Below are 13,345 nucleotides of genomic sequence, written 5' to 3'. Positions count from 1 at the left end.
ATTAGAGCTATATGGGTACATCGATGCAGGTTGGGCAAGTAGCATCTCAGATAGGAGATCTACCAGTGGATTTATGTTTTCATTGGAGAGTGTTGGTGTGACATGAAGTAGCAAGAAGCAGCCCAAAGTTGTCTTGTCGAGTACACAAAGGCAAAGTACAGAGGAGCTGCGGTGGCAGCATGTGAGGTAGGTTGGTTACACAAGCTACTTTGATTTGGGGTTGCATGTGGAGAGAAAGGTTATCATATATTGTGACAATCTTAACAGTATACACTTGGCCAAGAACCCAATTTTCCATGCACAGATGAAAAACATTGAGGTACACTACCACTTCATTAGGGAGAGAGTCTTGGTAGGCGACATCGACTTGGCCTACATCAGCACACAGGACTAGGTCACTAACATCTCACAAAGGCCTTGGGAGCTGAGAAGCTCTGCAGATTTTGAGGTATACTTGGAGTTCACAAGCTAGAGTTGAGCTTGAGGGGGAGTGTTGAGATCTCAAGCTCAACATAAGTTGACACTCACAAGGTGCCTACATGATCGTTCCACATTTACATCACTCGCGTGTTTGGTAGAGCTGGCACGAACATATCTTTGCCAAAGATTCTACAGCTAGACTACACTGACTAGTCCACACGTATCCACTCGACTTTAGTGTGTTCACATTATGGACCACTTGTATACAATCTAGTATGTGTGTTAGTCACTTTATCTCTTTTGTAGCCTCTTGTTGACGAAGAAGAACAACAATTTTCAGCCTCTCATCTTGTGTGTTCCCTTCTAGGGTTTGTAAGAGTGTGTGTGTGCTTGCAAGAGCTCAAGCTCCCTTCTCCCTTGCATCTTTTCATAGTTGAAATCCGGGCCAATAGGAAGTCCTTCCAAAGCTCACCATCGGGAAGGTACCCTCTAACAATTAGATTGCCAATCAAGACACGGCTCTAAATACTAGGGTCAACGATTCCTAGGCCCCCTCTACTCCATAGGCTGAATGATCACTCTCCATGCCACCTTGGCCCAAGAAGGCCTCCCATCACTGTCGGCCTATAAGAAGTTCCAAATCAACTGTTTGTACCTAGCCAATGCATGCTTAGGAGAAGGCCCAACAGGACGTAATGTATCACATGGTGGCAAGAAGGACCTAATTTGCCACCACCACTTTACCGCTAAGGAGAGCCTTGCCGAACTCCAGTACAAAAGCTTCTTTCAAATACTCAACAAGATAGTAGAATGAAGTGCCCCTTGGGATCCACTAGAAAGACTCAACTAGGCGCTAAGTCAGGGCAAGTGCAGATCCTACCGAGAGACCACACAACTTATGCTAGTTAATATGCGTTCCTAATGCGCGACAAAAGATCTCGATCACCTCAGTAAATCTCTAGAGATTCCCCATAGCATTAAATAGTGATTATTCAAAGTGTTTGTCCATATAATAGGACGACAACCTTTTGCAGCTAGCGGACTACTTCCCAAGAGAATATATAAGCAAAATAGTCATAATTCATTCATTCATTTAGTTTTCAGTCATTCATTTATATGTCACGTGCATGCCGCACTTGGATTGCACCTAGGCATATCTGAATAAGAAGATGCAAGACTTGGAGTGGAAATTGGTCCCATGGGAGCCCAGTCCGAGATGAGTCAACCAGGGTTTCACTCTATGCGTCTGAGGTCAGGTGTGCATTGTCCACACATGAAGCAGTGCCAGTCCCCGTACTATGAGTCTCTCTCTGGAATGATGGCAGATGACCTGAGTATTTGGTTTGCAACATGTTGCCAGGCATTTGTAGAAAGCATTTAGGATGGGGTCCAATACATCCTAGGGCTACCTTAGAAGAGAGTCTTAGACTCTTGCATTGGACATTGGGTATGCTTAGGCTACCCAAGAGGGGCCAAGCAGGCCCCAAGCCTTTCCCACCAGCCCTAAAAGGGCTCAACGGGTTGTCAGATAGACCAAGAGGGATTTTCCCAACAGTGACTGGCCCATGGGCTAGCCCAGCTAGGTGGTCAGTGCCCAGGGGATGCCTGGTAGCCTTGCACAAGCCTGGACAACATCCCACAAGTCGATTAGACATGATCTAAAGGCGGCTAGGACATCCCACTATGAAAACACTGAATTAAAAGCATTGTAATGTAAAAAGACCATGTCGTGAAGAGGTTTTGAACCAGCTTACCAATTCATTTAGGGGTATAAATACCCAGTCTAGAAATTAGTCTTTTCATCTCATTATTCATAATGGTTGCTACATTCCAAGGGGTAGGATAGTCAAGGGGAAGGTGCTCAGCCAAAGTGAAGAAGTGTAGGACAAGAACCACCCACGGCCACCCTTAGATGGGTACCTAATTCCCATTCTCTGCCTTTAGATCTTCTTGGATTTGATCTACTCCCTTTGCCACCCTTAGAAGGGTAGCTAATTCCTATTCTCCCTTTGGATCTTCCCGGATTGGCTCTGAGGGTGGCATCCCCTCTACTAAAGCTTGCACAAGGGCTTGGGCTTGTGTCACATCCTCTAATCTATCCCTTTCTTGGTTGTCTAGCTCTAGAGTTTTCATTCTTTCTAGGTTTTTCTGTTCATCTACTAAGGCCCTTATCGTGCATTGATTTTTTGTTTCCTGTGATTTTAGATTTTCATTTTCCTCTAGGCCTCCCTAAATTTTATTTCTACCCCTATCTCCTCACTTGTCAGAGAAAGGTCCTTCTCCAATACTTGTGATGCTTTCCACCATAGGAGTGAAGGAAATTTGCTCCTGACAATACTTATAAGTTTTCCTCCGCAGAAAAGTTTGTAAGAGAGGTGTTGCTTATGCCACTCCTCTTCCTAAATGGAACCTTTGACTTTCGCTCATTGTGCGACCCTCATCAAGGGTGAGTGAGCCTCTTGGTTCGTGTCCGACTATAGTCCAAATAGACCTTTCATAATGTTTACGACCTTATATTATCGGGGAGTTTGAAACTCTCTTGTCCACTCGCTCATCAATCATTTGAGCTTCTTCCATGAATTCTTCACTATTGGTGCTGCTTGAATTTAGAACTTTTGAGATAAACACAATTTGATGTGTGCTAGTTAAAGGATCGGACCCGGTACTCCTTTGATAGGAAGATCCTTGGTAGTTAGATGCACTATCTTTTGTCGCAATTTAGCCTCCCAGAATATTTCTGGATCTCAAGTGCATGTAAAAATGTTTCAATAAGTCAAATATTAGTACCTAGATCTAATTTTTTTGTTTATAAGTCTCATGTTACCCAAGGGCTAAGTTATTCATCATGACGTGAATCACTCTAATTTTCATGTCAAAAAATAAATTTCACTTATCCTTCAAGTTTAAGATGATAACATGGAGTTGTACTATACCCATAGCTCATAAGACTAGCCACCATCCGTAATTACTAATTGAGCTATTCTAGCAGATAATCATGGCATGAACACTTAGGACATAGTCACACTTGAATAACACGAGATAATCATGGCATGAACACCTAGGACATAGTCACACTTGAATAACACGAGATAGTCACATGGTCATGAAAAACTTTGGTTTTTCACACCGAGTGGGCTTGATCTATTAAGTGCAATAATTAATTTATGGCTTCAAATAGATGAAATAATTTTGATGTGAATTTCTCAAGTAATTCATGGTCGTGGAAAACTCTCATTTTGCACACCAAGTTTTTTAAATCTTTTAATATCAAATTCACTTGTAATGAGCTTAGACAACCAGTCTGTAGATCCTTTCGTCACAAGCTTAATAAGCTCTATTAGATGAAATTATTTTGGCATTTTTTTTTCAAGAAACGTACCACATGAATATCTGGAAGATAGTCATGTCCGTGACAAACTGTGGCTTTTCATGCAAGAAACTCTTCAAGACAAGAGGAGAAGATTTCAAGGATAAGATTTCAATTTTTGGCAATGCAATCTCTCAAATCAAAGCGTGATTTTTGGGAATTTTTTTGGGTGTGAGTTTCTATTTTTGGCAATGCAATTCCTCGAATCAGGGTGTAATTTTCTTGACTTTTTGTTGGCATGAATTCTTTTGGTTTTTCCTGAGCGTGAAAAACTCCTAGGCATGAAAAACTAGTCATTGCCTTGATCTAATTTTTGGGGGTCCAATTATTGTTTTTACCTACAAATAAGGTGCAATTTGAGTCTGCTTACCATAGCTAAGGCAATGAAATCTTCAAGAAAACTCAAATTACGTTTTTGTGATTTAAAAAAATAACGAAAATAACACAATACCCTCGTTTTTGGCAGCGTGAAAAAAGCAAAAATGTTACAAACATAAAAATCAATGTTGCAAACACAAAAATCAAACAAAATTTTATTAGATTGCTTCCCTCTAGGCTTCCCAAGTACTCACAAACCAAATATTAATAAAGAACCCCAGCACACTCAATGATTGGTATGCACAAAATCACACTCAATAATTCGTCTGCACAAAAGCACACCCAATGCAGAACATTCCCTGCCTGGCAAGGTACGCCAAAAACATATTTAATGTATGGTGACACGGGTGTTGGTATCTTAACCATGTACACAACCAACCCCGAGCTAACACGTTACTGCCAGAAGTCTTAGACATTGTATGATCAAGGTTCGTGTATAATGTCCATCAGCCGAATCGTTGTACTGACCACCTGGATATGCTAATATCGAATCGTTCTGCCTAAGAGACGTTGCACATGGGGAGCAAATCCATCTTCGGGGGCTTTTGTGGATTTCAACAGTTGCCGCCTTGTTTGTAAGAACTTGTTTGTTTAGTCATTAAAACCCCACTTCTAGGCAGATACCTTCATCCGGCGAAGCGCAATGTAAGCCAAAATCCGATAGCCAAAAACCATAGCCAGCATAGCGAGCACTGACTTCTCACAACGGCCACTCCAATTCTTCTTCACACGGCTGTATTGCACCTGCATGAGGATCTCGTACGTGTGGGCTTGGAAGGAGATGTACTTTATCCAGCCAATAAAAGGGGGTATGTGCTGCAGAAAATATGATGGATCACACTCTTATAAACCTTCTAATTTCTCACAAAAGCTGCACGCTAGCTGACCCTAGTATTAGAGCACTAGCAAGAAAGAAGAACTTACTTGTACAAAGTAACCTCCAGACAACATGAAGGCCAGGACGAAAACTGATGCAAAAGTGGTTGCTTTCTGTACATCCATCAAGGCTGCCCCAATGAAGAACCCCACTCCCTGTGCAGCAAAGAAGGAAAAGAAAATATGGAGATTTGGTTGGTTTCATTCATACTAAGAATGGGTCACTCATGTATCCGACCATGGAGCCATCAAAGCCAGCATTTAGACAAATTAAATAAAACTATCAAATACCCGCAGCTAGCAGCTGCTTGATTCGTGCATGTTTTATAATACCTGGGAAGTGACGACGTCAAGGCAAACCGTGAGTATTGTATAGAAGAACGCAGCGACAGAACGCTGAAGGTTGGTCATGAAGTAGAGGACGGCTATGAATGTCACAGCGAGACCTAGCTCAATAGGCAAATCGCTTAATGTGCGAGCCATGAAGTAGGCACTGAGGCGATACATGTCCGTGGCGCGTTCCTTTGCCAAAATCGGTCTCTCCATAGGAAACGTGAAGATAGCAGTGAAGAGAGGAAAGTACCCCCAAAAAACTCCAATGAAGAAAAGCAAACCCTCCTGCATGCCATCTTCTTCTTTTAATTAGCCACTCTCATGAATTATTAAGTGTACATCTAACGACAGAATTTCAAACATGTTGACCATAATAATAGTATACTACTACTACTACACTACTGTTAATAATGTAGTGCCTCTATCAAGTGTTCCCTATGCTGGGATAACTCATTAAAAAAAAATGTATTATAGTACAAGATACTATTCTGTAAGTTATAGATCTATATACAATCTCTACGTTTACATGAGATCCTAGCTGTGTTAATTATTCATCTTAGAAAAATGTATACTGCAAAAGATGCAGGTTTATACGGTTATGACCTTTAAAAACAGAGGTGATATGAGTCTTCTTAAAAGTGAGGCCGGCCCTAGGGTTGTGTCACAATTCATCTCAATATTCCATACAGAAGAGTAAACAGATACCTGATCTAGCAACTCTTTTGGAGTTGCATGCTTGGATTGCCACCACAGACACCCGGCTAGCAAAGATGAAAACACAACTTGAATAACCCTCATCCAACTCAAGTATTCATGGCGTCTCTCCTTGAATCCTCGAATGAATAAAATGAGGAACTGCTCCCACCATGAAGTTGGCCAATGACGTCTCTCCGAGATTGTCGCATTAAACTCTTGTTGCAATTTCTGATTTTGAAAAGACTTTGTTCTATCCAAGGAAGAGATTTGTTGCTCGCAACAATCTGCTAGGTACTAAACTTGGACGATAAAAGGAAGGAAAAACGTTAGTCTTGAATGGAAAATTATGCCTACGAGTGTACAAAATTTCTTGAAAAAAAAAAACAGAAAGAAATATGCAAAAATGCAGCACCTTTTTCACATCCTTGGCAAGGAAAGTTGATGGAGTGGCTTGAAGGCTAGCGAGGTCTCCCTTCTTGACTTGTTGCTTTTTCATGTGATGGAGTTGGCGGAGTGTGGGGGGCACGGACATGTCGCTGGTGTTCCCACTGCAAAGGTCCAGTAAGAAGTCAGCCGGGTTCATGGGTATGAGTGGAGCGAAGCCTATGGAGTCAAAGTAGGTCATGGCACCCCTCGCTTTCCCAAAATAAGTTGGGTGTCCGTCTGAAAGCAAGATCAACTTGTCAAACATGTGGAAAGCTCTGCTAGAGGGCTGGTGGATGGTGGCCATCACTGCGCGCCCTTGCTGGAAAAAAAAAACATGCACACAAGAAGATTAAGATTCACAAATCACAAGGTTGGTACAGAAGAGCTTTGCTCTCAGTAAAAACTAATCATTCTTTTGAGTTCTTTTCCCCTCTTAGATGTTTTGAAGTGTAATCAAGAAATGAAATATAAGCCTGTTTTTGGTAGGGTTTTTCTCAGATTGCTGAAAACTCCCCCTAAATTTTCCACCTTTGTTTTTCAAACCCAAATTCAAGTAATGTCAATTATTTCAAACGATTGGTTCTTTTCCTGTAATGCCAATTATTAGAGACGATGGCCCGTTTATTGAAGGATCTATAATGAAGAGTTAACCTAAAGCTTTTTTACAGATTAGGCACGGTGGTGTAGAGATCATGTGTACACAGTACAACATTATTTTTGCAATACTTCGGATCACTGGTTGGATGCAAAAGGGAAGGACGTTGCATTTGCATGCAAAGTATACATGAAGGTGAATCAATGATTTAGTGAATTAACGCGCTAATTAATGCAAGGAGGGTCAGTAACGCAACTGAAGTGAAATTTAGACTTACGTGGGCGATGTTTTGGAGCAGGCGTATGATACGTAGGGCAGTGGTGGAGTCCAATCCGGAGGTAGGCTCGTCCAAGAAGATGAGGGAAGGGTTGGTGAGGATCTCTTGGCCGATGCACACACGCTTCCTCTCGCCACCCGACACCCCGCGCAGGAACTGGTTGCCGATCACCGTATCCTTGCACTTCTGCAAGCCCAGCTGCGCTATCACCGCCTCCGCTCGCTCCAACTTCTTCTCCTTCGTCAGCTTCCTGGGAAGCCTCAGTACCGCTGAGAATGACAGCGTCTCCTTCACCGTCAGATGTGGAAACAACACATCATCTTGAGTGACGAACCCTATCCTGCACAACAGTGTTTTGCAGCCACGTTTTTCAACAGCTAGCAGAAATGCCTGAATGCGAATTGACGATTTAATTTCATAACTTTATGCAACCATAAACATAGATTCATGAATCGGCAAGGAGAAGATGTGGATCAAAATGTCATTAAGACGTGCATCAACTATTCATGCCAAATAAAGGATCACGATGACGAGAACGCGAGAGATACTTCTGGATGTATGGCTAGGCTATGTGGGTCCATTAGAGAAAGGAAAGGAGTGAATACTACTTGGGAAAAGAGAACTGGGAATTAATTGGGAAAGAAGAGAAATATGTGACTATACACTATTTTGCGACAAGAGAAATGGGAATTAGTATTCATGCGACATTAAAAGTCTTCGTATCTAGATAGAAAGAAAGTTAAGTAATAAGAACCCTTTCACGCAAACACAAAAATCGAGGTGAACAAAATTTAAAGGCACACCATTAGAGATGGACATATGTGGAGGGTTCTATGGCGCCCTATCCCTTACTTTTCTATGTATTAGACTTGTGGGGTTTGAAGACACTTTTTATGGCCTAATAACATTGGCACTTCCAACCAAGTACATATGTCCACATATTAAAAGAGAGTCTTGAAATACACTTTGATTAGAAGAGAATCTTTTGTGGGGTCTTAAAAGGTTGAAAGCATAGTAAAATGGCCTCCTTTTGGTTGAAAGCATGGCAGAATGGCCTTCTTTTTAGCAATCATACAAAGCACTCTCAAAGCACTCAATATTTATCATAATTGAAAAATATTTGTGTATTAAGGACGACTTCTAGAAAAACGATATATTTTTTAAAATTCTTTAGATTTACTTTTTGTAGATAATATTAAAAACTACAAATTAAGAGTATTTTATTGCTACATTAGTAGTCTTATCCACGACTTTGCTTTTAGGTTACCTTCTAATGCTTCCACCTAGAATGTATATTGATTACCAAACTCGAGGCATAGGGTGCATGTATTAAGCTTCTAAGTTACACTAAACCAATGTACAATTTTATGCTAACTATTTCGCTAGTACCATTGTGTAATCATCCAAACTCTAGAATTGGAAATTTCAGAGGAATGATTGTGACCAACACTTGTCATGAAACTAAAGTAAAAGTATGCCTATTGTGGGGAAAGGGAAGGAACGGGGAAATTGGCCAAAAGTACATGTGGAGAAAAGGAAGAGAGAGAGAGAGAGAGAGAGAGAGAGAGAGAGAGAGAGAGAGAGAGAGAGAGAGAGAGAGAGAGAGAGAGAGAGAGAGAGAGAGCATGGGGGATGAGGAGTGGGACACTATAGGGGAGTGGATGTGTGTTTGCACAAGGGAGAATGGTGGAATAAAAGGTCATTTAGAAGATGCCATTTAGATGGTTGATGTGTAGTGTAGGACCTTTCATATAATAACATATTGTTTATTAAAATCCTAGGCAATCAACTTTTGGACCTTGACAACAAAAGAATTGTAATTTATGGTCAAATGTATCAACAAATAAATTTTCAAATCTAAAGGATTGGCCTTAGTGGGCAAACAATAAGATTTTCATTTGAACATGAAACAGTTGAACTTTATGATGACCAAACATGTCACCTAGGGATTGGGTTATCGTCTTCAATCAAACTTAGTAACCTTCTTCCATGTGCACACAAAAGCACTCATCAAGCATGAGGAGGAAAAAACAAAGGCACTAACTTTATTCTAAAGAATTAGTGATCAAATCTTTCCACTTTCACAATTTAAAAAAAGCATAACACAATAGTTGATGAAGAAAGAGCTACCCACTTTATTGGATGACTAAGTTTCTCAAATCAACCCATTCAAAGAAACGGAAATAAAGAACTTTATTCCAGACGCTAACACACTTCCCGTTGAAAAGCATATGAGTTCTAAAACCAATACATTCAACTTTCCAGTGTCAGAAATAAACTTTTTTTTTAAAACTAGTTTAAAAAGATAACCTTCAAACCCAACTGGGTTCTATTAAAAAATGCATAGATAAATCGGTTCTATAACTAAAACCTCAATTGAATCTTTAAATTCAAGGGTTTTTGCAATTTGAGCCATGAAAATTATACTAGAGGATGTAGAGGATGGTTTTTTTTTTAACACAACTTCCATTTTCTCAAATTTAAAGAAGCTTTACTTTCCTTTGAAACTCAGAAAAAGAAAAGAATCTTAGGTACTGCCTTGTCAAACCCCACTAGCTACGACAGAGATTAAAGCCAGCAAGTATAGCGACATTTTACCTTCTTTTGAGATTTTTGGTGTAAGGGACATCATTGTAGAGGATGGACCCAGAGACCATTTGAGGGTTTGTTCTTCTGCCGCCAAGCACGTTGAGGAGGGTGGTCTTGCCACTCCCCGAAGGACCCATCATCGCTAACATCTCTCCTGCACCCACTGACCCTGTAATGCCGTGGAGAATCTCCTTCTCCACAGCAGCCTTTCCTCTCCACTTTGCTGCCGCTTGTACCACTACCTTGTACCTCACATCTGTAAACTGCAGCATCCATTGCATCATTAATAACAGACATCCTCGATTTAATGATACTCGACTATATTTAACCAACCCCACCCACGAAAATTAGAAAAATGTGATCACATGGTCTTTCTCCCCGGATACATTTTGCAGCTTTGATAAGGGTCTTTACCCGAGATCAAAACGGACAATTACCGCCTTATTATGGGCAGTTGAGGGTGCACACAAGCAACACTGTTTGCCAGCGACGGAAAAATTACACTAAAATACCCAAATTTTTTTTTGCTATATTTCACCAAACCCTCAATTTTGAGGACGGTGCCCATCAAAAATGAACTCGAAAGTCACTAATCACTTCAAAACCTCCTCTGAGTTAGTAAATCCTTAGCCAAAACCAGTTGTCCAATGGAGGCCAATATCAATGCCAACCAAGGCCACAGCCGCCCACATGCAGAGGCTAAATCTGAAGTCCCGCAACTCCATTATATATTCAAGTACGTACACACACACACAACTGATCAAGTCCCGCAACTCCATTATAATTCAATAATTCAAGTACGTACACACACACACACACACACACACACACACACACAAGTATTGATCTACCTGAAGATAAATGCGCTCCGGAGGATTCTCATCTCGAGCAAGCTTGCCCAAATCCACTTCAATACAGTCGTTGAAACCCTCATCCCCCGGCAATTGATCAGGGGGTGCATATGCTCTTGCAGCCTCCACTATATAAATAAGCAGTGAAAGAAATTAAAGATCAGCTGTATTAACGGCGCGACAGGAGGGATCAGCTTAATCGAAAGAAAAAGGATTACATTAGCTGTAGCTTAATCCTAGTGGATAACAAAATTCAGTCAATGAGATTAGCTCAATCACGCTAAGTCTAGCTCTATGCAGGGTTAAATTACTGATGATCTAGGATACCCCTGTGTATGGCAATAGCTCAACCATACTGGAGCCAAAAACAGATCTGTTGAGATGAACTCAACGTCCATGGAGTGCCTTAGGAAGATCAAACAGAAGCAATTGGACGATTAAATTGATTAATGTAATTCAGTAGAGATCGCAAGCACCACACAGGATTTAAATCAACTGCCCCATTAACTTAGTCAACAATTAGGTTGAGATAAACTCAGCCATGCATAGCATGCTATATCAAGCAAACCATTGACATAATCTTCGCCATTCACTATTAGTGCCAGAAATAGAATCCTTACGGTCGGCGTATAGTTCAACCTCGGGGATCTGAACAGGCCCGGCGATAGAGAACGGAATTCTCAGTGGACTGGCGTTAGACCGCCGGATCTCTTCATAGAAGGCGGCATTATTATATTGAGCCTGAAGCTCGTCGGCATCGCTTAAGCGGCCGCTAGCTTTCCGTCCGCTCGATAACCCCAGGCCTTTCATGATCAGCGAGACGGACCCCCGTGGCCCCTCCCCGTCGGACATCGGAGTCCCCCTTGGTGTTAAAGCTCCGCCCCTTGTTGGAGTCCCGCCGTAGCTAGGATAGTCGTCGACAGACCTTCTTTCGTCATTGCAATAATCATTGTAATTATTCTTATACAAATTATTATCCGGTGTCACCTTTGATCCCACATTAATCTCCAGAGGCCTGCTGCCGAAAGATTTCCGACCAGAATTATGATCCGATTCTCCTACTAGCCCGTCCATCTGCAAACATTCCAGGCGACCAGTTGATGTTTAGCGCAACGCAGATTTATTAAAGATGCATGTCCAGATAATAAGCATAATCTCACCCTAACTGAAATATTTCCAACTCGTTACAAAAATAAAACCATTTGCGCCACACCCTAAATGGAAAATTTCCAACTCGTTATACACATAATACCATATGCGCCAGGTTCTAAGAGTACCACACGGGTAGGGCTATTTACACCCTGGCTCTCGTTAATCAAGTTCAAGACATGGAGGATTATTTGTTAAATCGTTTAACCATTTAGGCGTAAGTCTTACCATTAAATATTAGCGACCGGTGAGTTGATCCAGAAGATTAAAGAGATGCTGGGAGCTTCAAATTTTTTCCACTCCTTTACAAGTAATTTATACGCAAACACTAATCTACACATATTCTTTTCTGTCACGTGCAGAATTACGTACACTTGAACACCAGTGTCAAGAAAAGTACGATGAGCCAGGTGCGTGCGCCAGCGTGTCCTCTATGAGTCACCCTTATATATATACTGTGTCACGTTGGACATGTCGGATAGCACACGTGGTTTTGAGAAAGAGAAAACAAATGGAAAGATTTGTGTACGTGTACTCCGGGTGCAATTTTAATGTGTACAATAACTTAACTAACTGTAAGGATGCTCCTCAAGCAAAACCAGCCCAGTGCGCTCCGAGTCTGGCCTGTAAGTTTTTGTTAAGGAAGAGCTTCGCTTTTTTTATCACGCCATTTACCCTCAAAAAGAGTTCGCTTCTTCCCTAAGGGGAGAAGAGGAGAAGTCAGCCTAGCGCTTGCTTCACAGTGGAGTGCAGTCGTGAATTCATGATGAAGCCATAACTTTTTGTCATTCTAATTCTCTTTTGTGAATCCCCATTCAAAGGGCCGGGGTTCTCGTTGGACACGTATGATCCCAGCCTATATAGATCGGAGAATCTACAAACATGGTGAGTTTGCCACCTCTTTCACTGTATTAAAAGGTGTTGAATTGTGAAACGGACAAAGGTGACAGATGTCCGGCCTCCTCCGCATCAGGCCGAGAGCTTGTGATCCCACGGAAGTATGCCTGGTGAAACGGACAAAGGTGACGAATGTCCAGCCTCCGCTTGTGATCCCAGGCTCCAGTCTAACTACAGGAACACTGCAACCCCATACACATAGGGCTTTGGGTGTGCCCTGAATATCATGCATCTATACCGGATGAAGTGCAAAGGAGAGGCGTGCATTTATATTTATATGGGATGAAGTGCAAAGGAGAGGCTTAGTATCCACTCATACCTAGGCACATATAAAATAAATGTACTCACACATCAAGTAGCCACGTTAGGCTTCTCGTGTTATCGTGGGGTTGTGTGATGTCGCATGCTTCATGGATGTCTTCCCACCTCGTCGGGTCACACCTTTCTCATGTCTTCTCAGCTCGGCTCATGTTTTTCTAGTGTTTCAAATT

The 13,345-nt window shown here is 41.6% G+C and overlaps 1 protein-coding gene across 6 annotated transcripts; it reads right to left on the bottom strand.

Annotated features, from left to right (window-relative positions):
* Positions 1–4,303: 4,303 nt before the first annotated feature.
* Positions 4,304–12,810, bottom strand: LOC147632193 (ABC transporter G family member 22-like). Of its 6 annotated transcripts, none has more exons than XM_086808833.1 (10): positions 12,532–12,810; positions 11,429–11,882; positions 10,809–10,936; positions 9,967–10,220; positions 7,369–7,708; positions 6,483–6,815; positions 6,080–6,364; positions 5,375–5,659; positions 5,090–5,197; positions 4,304–4,981 (listed from the first exon to the last, which is right to left on the bottom strand). In XM_086808833.1, the coding sequence occupies exons 2-10, from the start codon at positions 11,880–11,882 to the stop codon at positions 4,778–4,780; spliced, it is 2,391 nt and encodes a 796-aa protein (XP_086664959.1). In that variant the 5' UTR covers positions 12,532–12,810; the 3' UTR covers positions 4,304–4,777. The 6 variants fall into 6 exon arrangements, with proteins under 6 accessions (XP_086664959.1, XP_086664958.1, XP_086664955.1 ...); XM_086808832.1 differs by having other exon boundaries at positions 12,330–12,706; XM_086808829.1 differs by lacking the exon at positions 12,532–12,810 and adding an exon at positions 12,186–12,459.
* Between the last annotated feature and the right edge of the window lie 535 nt (positions 12,811–13,345).

Source organism: Cibotium barometz, chromosome 14, assembly GCF_041138505.1.
Source record: "Cibotium barometz isolate CiBa-2024 chromosome 14, ASM4113850v1, whole genome shotgun sequence".
Taxonomy (NCBI): domain Eukaryota; kingdom Viridiplantae; phylum Streptophyta; class Polypodiopsida; order Cyatheales; family Cibotiaceae; genus Cibotium; species Cibotium barometz.
Note: the sequence above shows the minus strand (reverse complement) of the source record. Positions and strands in the feature narration are given on the sequence as shown.

What these genes read in the sequence shown, in the direction of transcription:
- LOC147632193 (XM_086808829.1), bottom strand. An exon ending in GGTTGAACTATACGCCGACC is followed by an intron (nt 10,937 to 11,428) that starts GTAAGGATTCTA and finishes TTATTTATATAG; the next exon opens with TGGAGGCTGCAAGAGCATAT. An exon ending in TGCTCCAAAACATCGCCCAC is followed by an intron (nt 6,816 to 7,368) that starts GTAAGTCTAAAT and finishes TTTTTTTTCCAG; the next exon opens with CAAGGGCGCGCAGTGATGGC.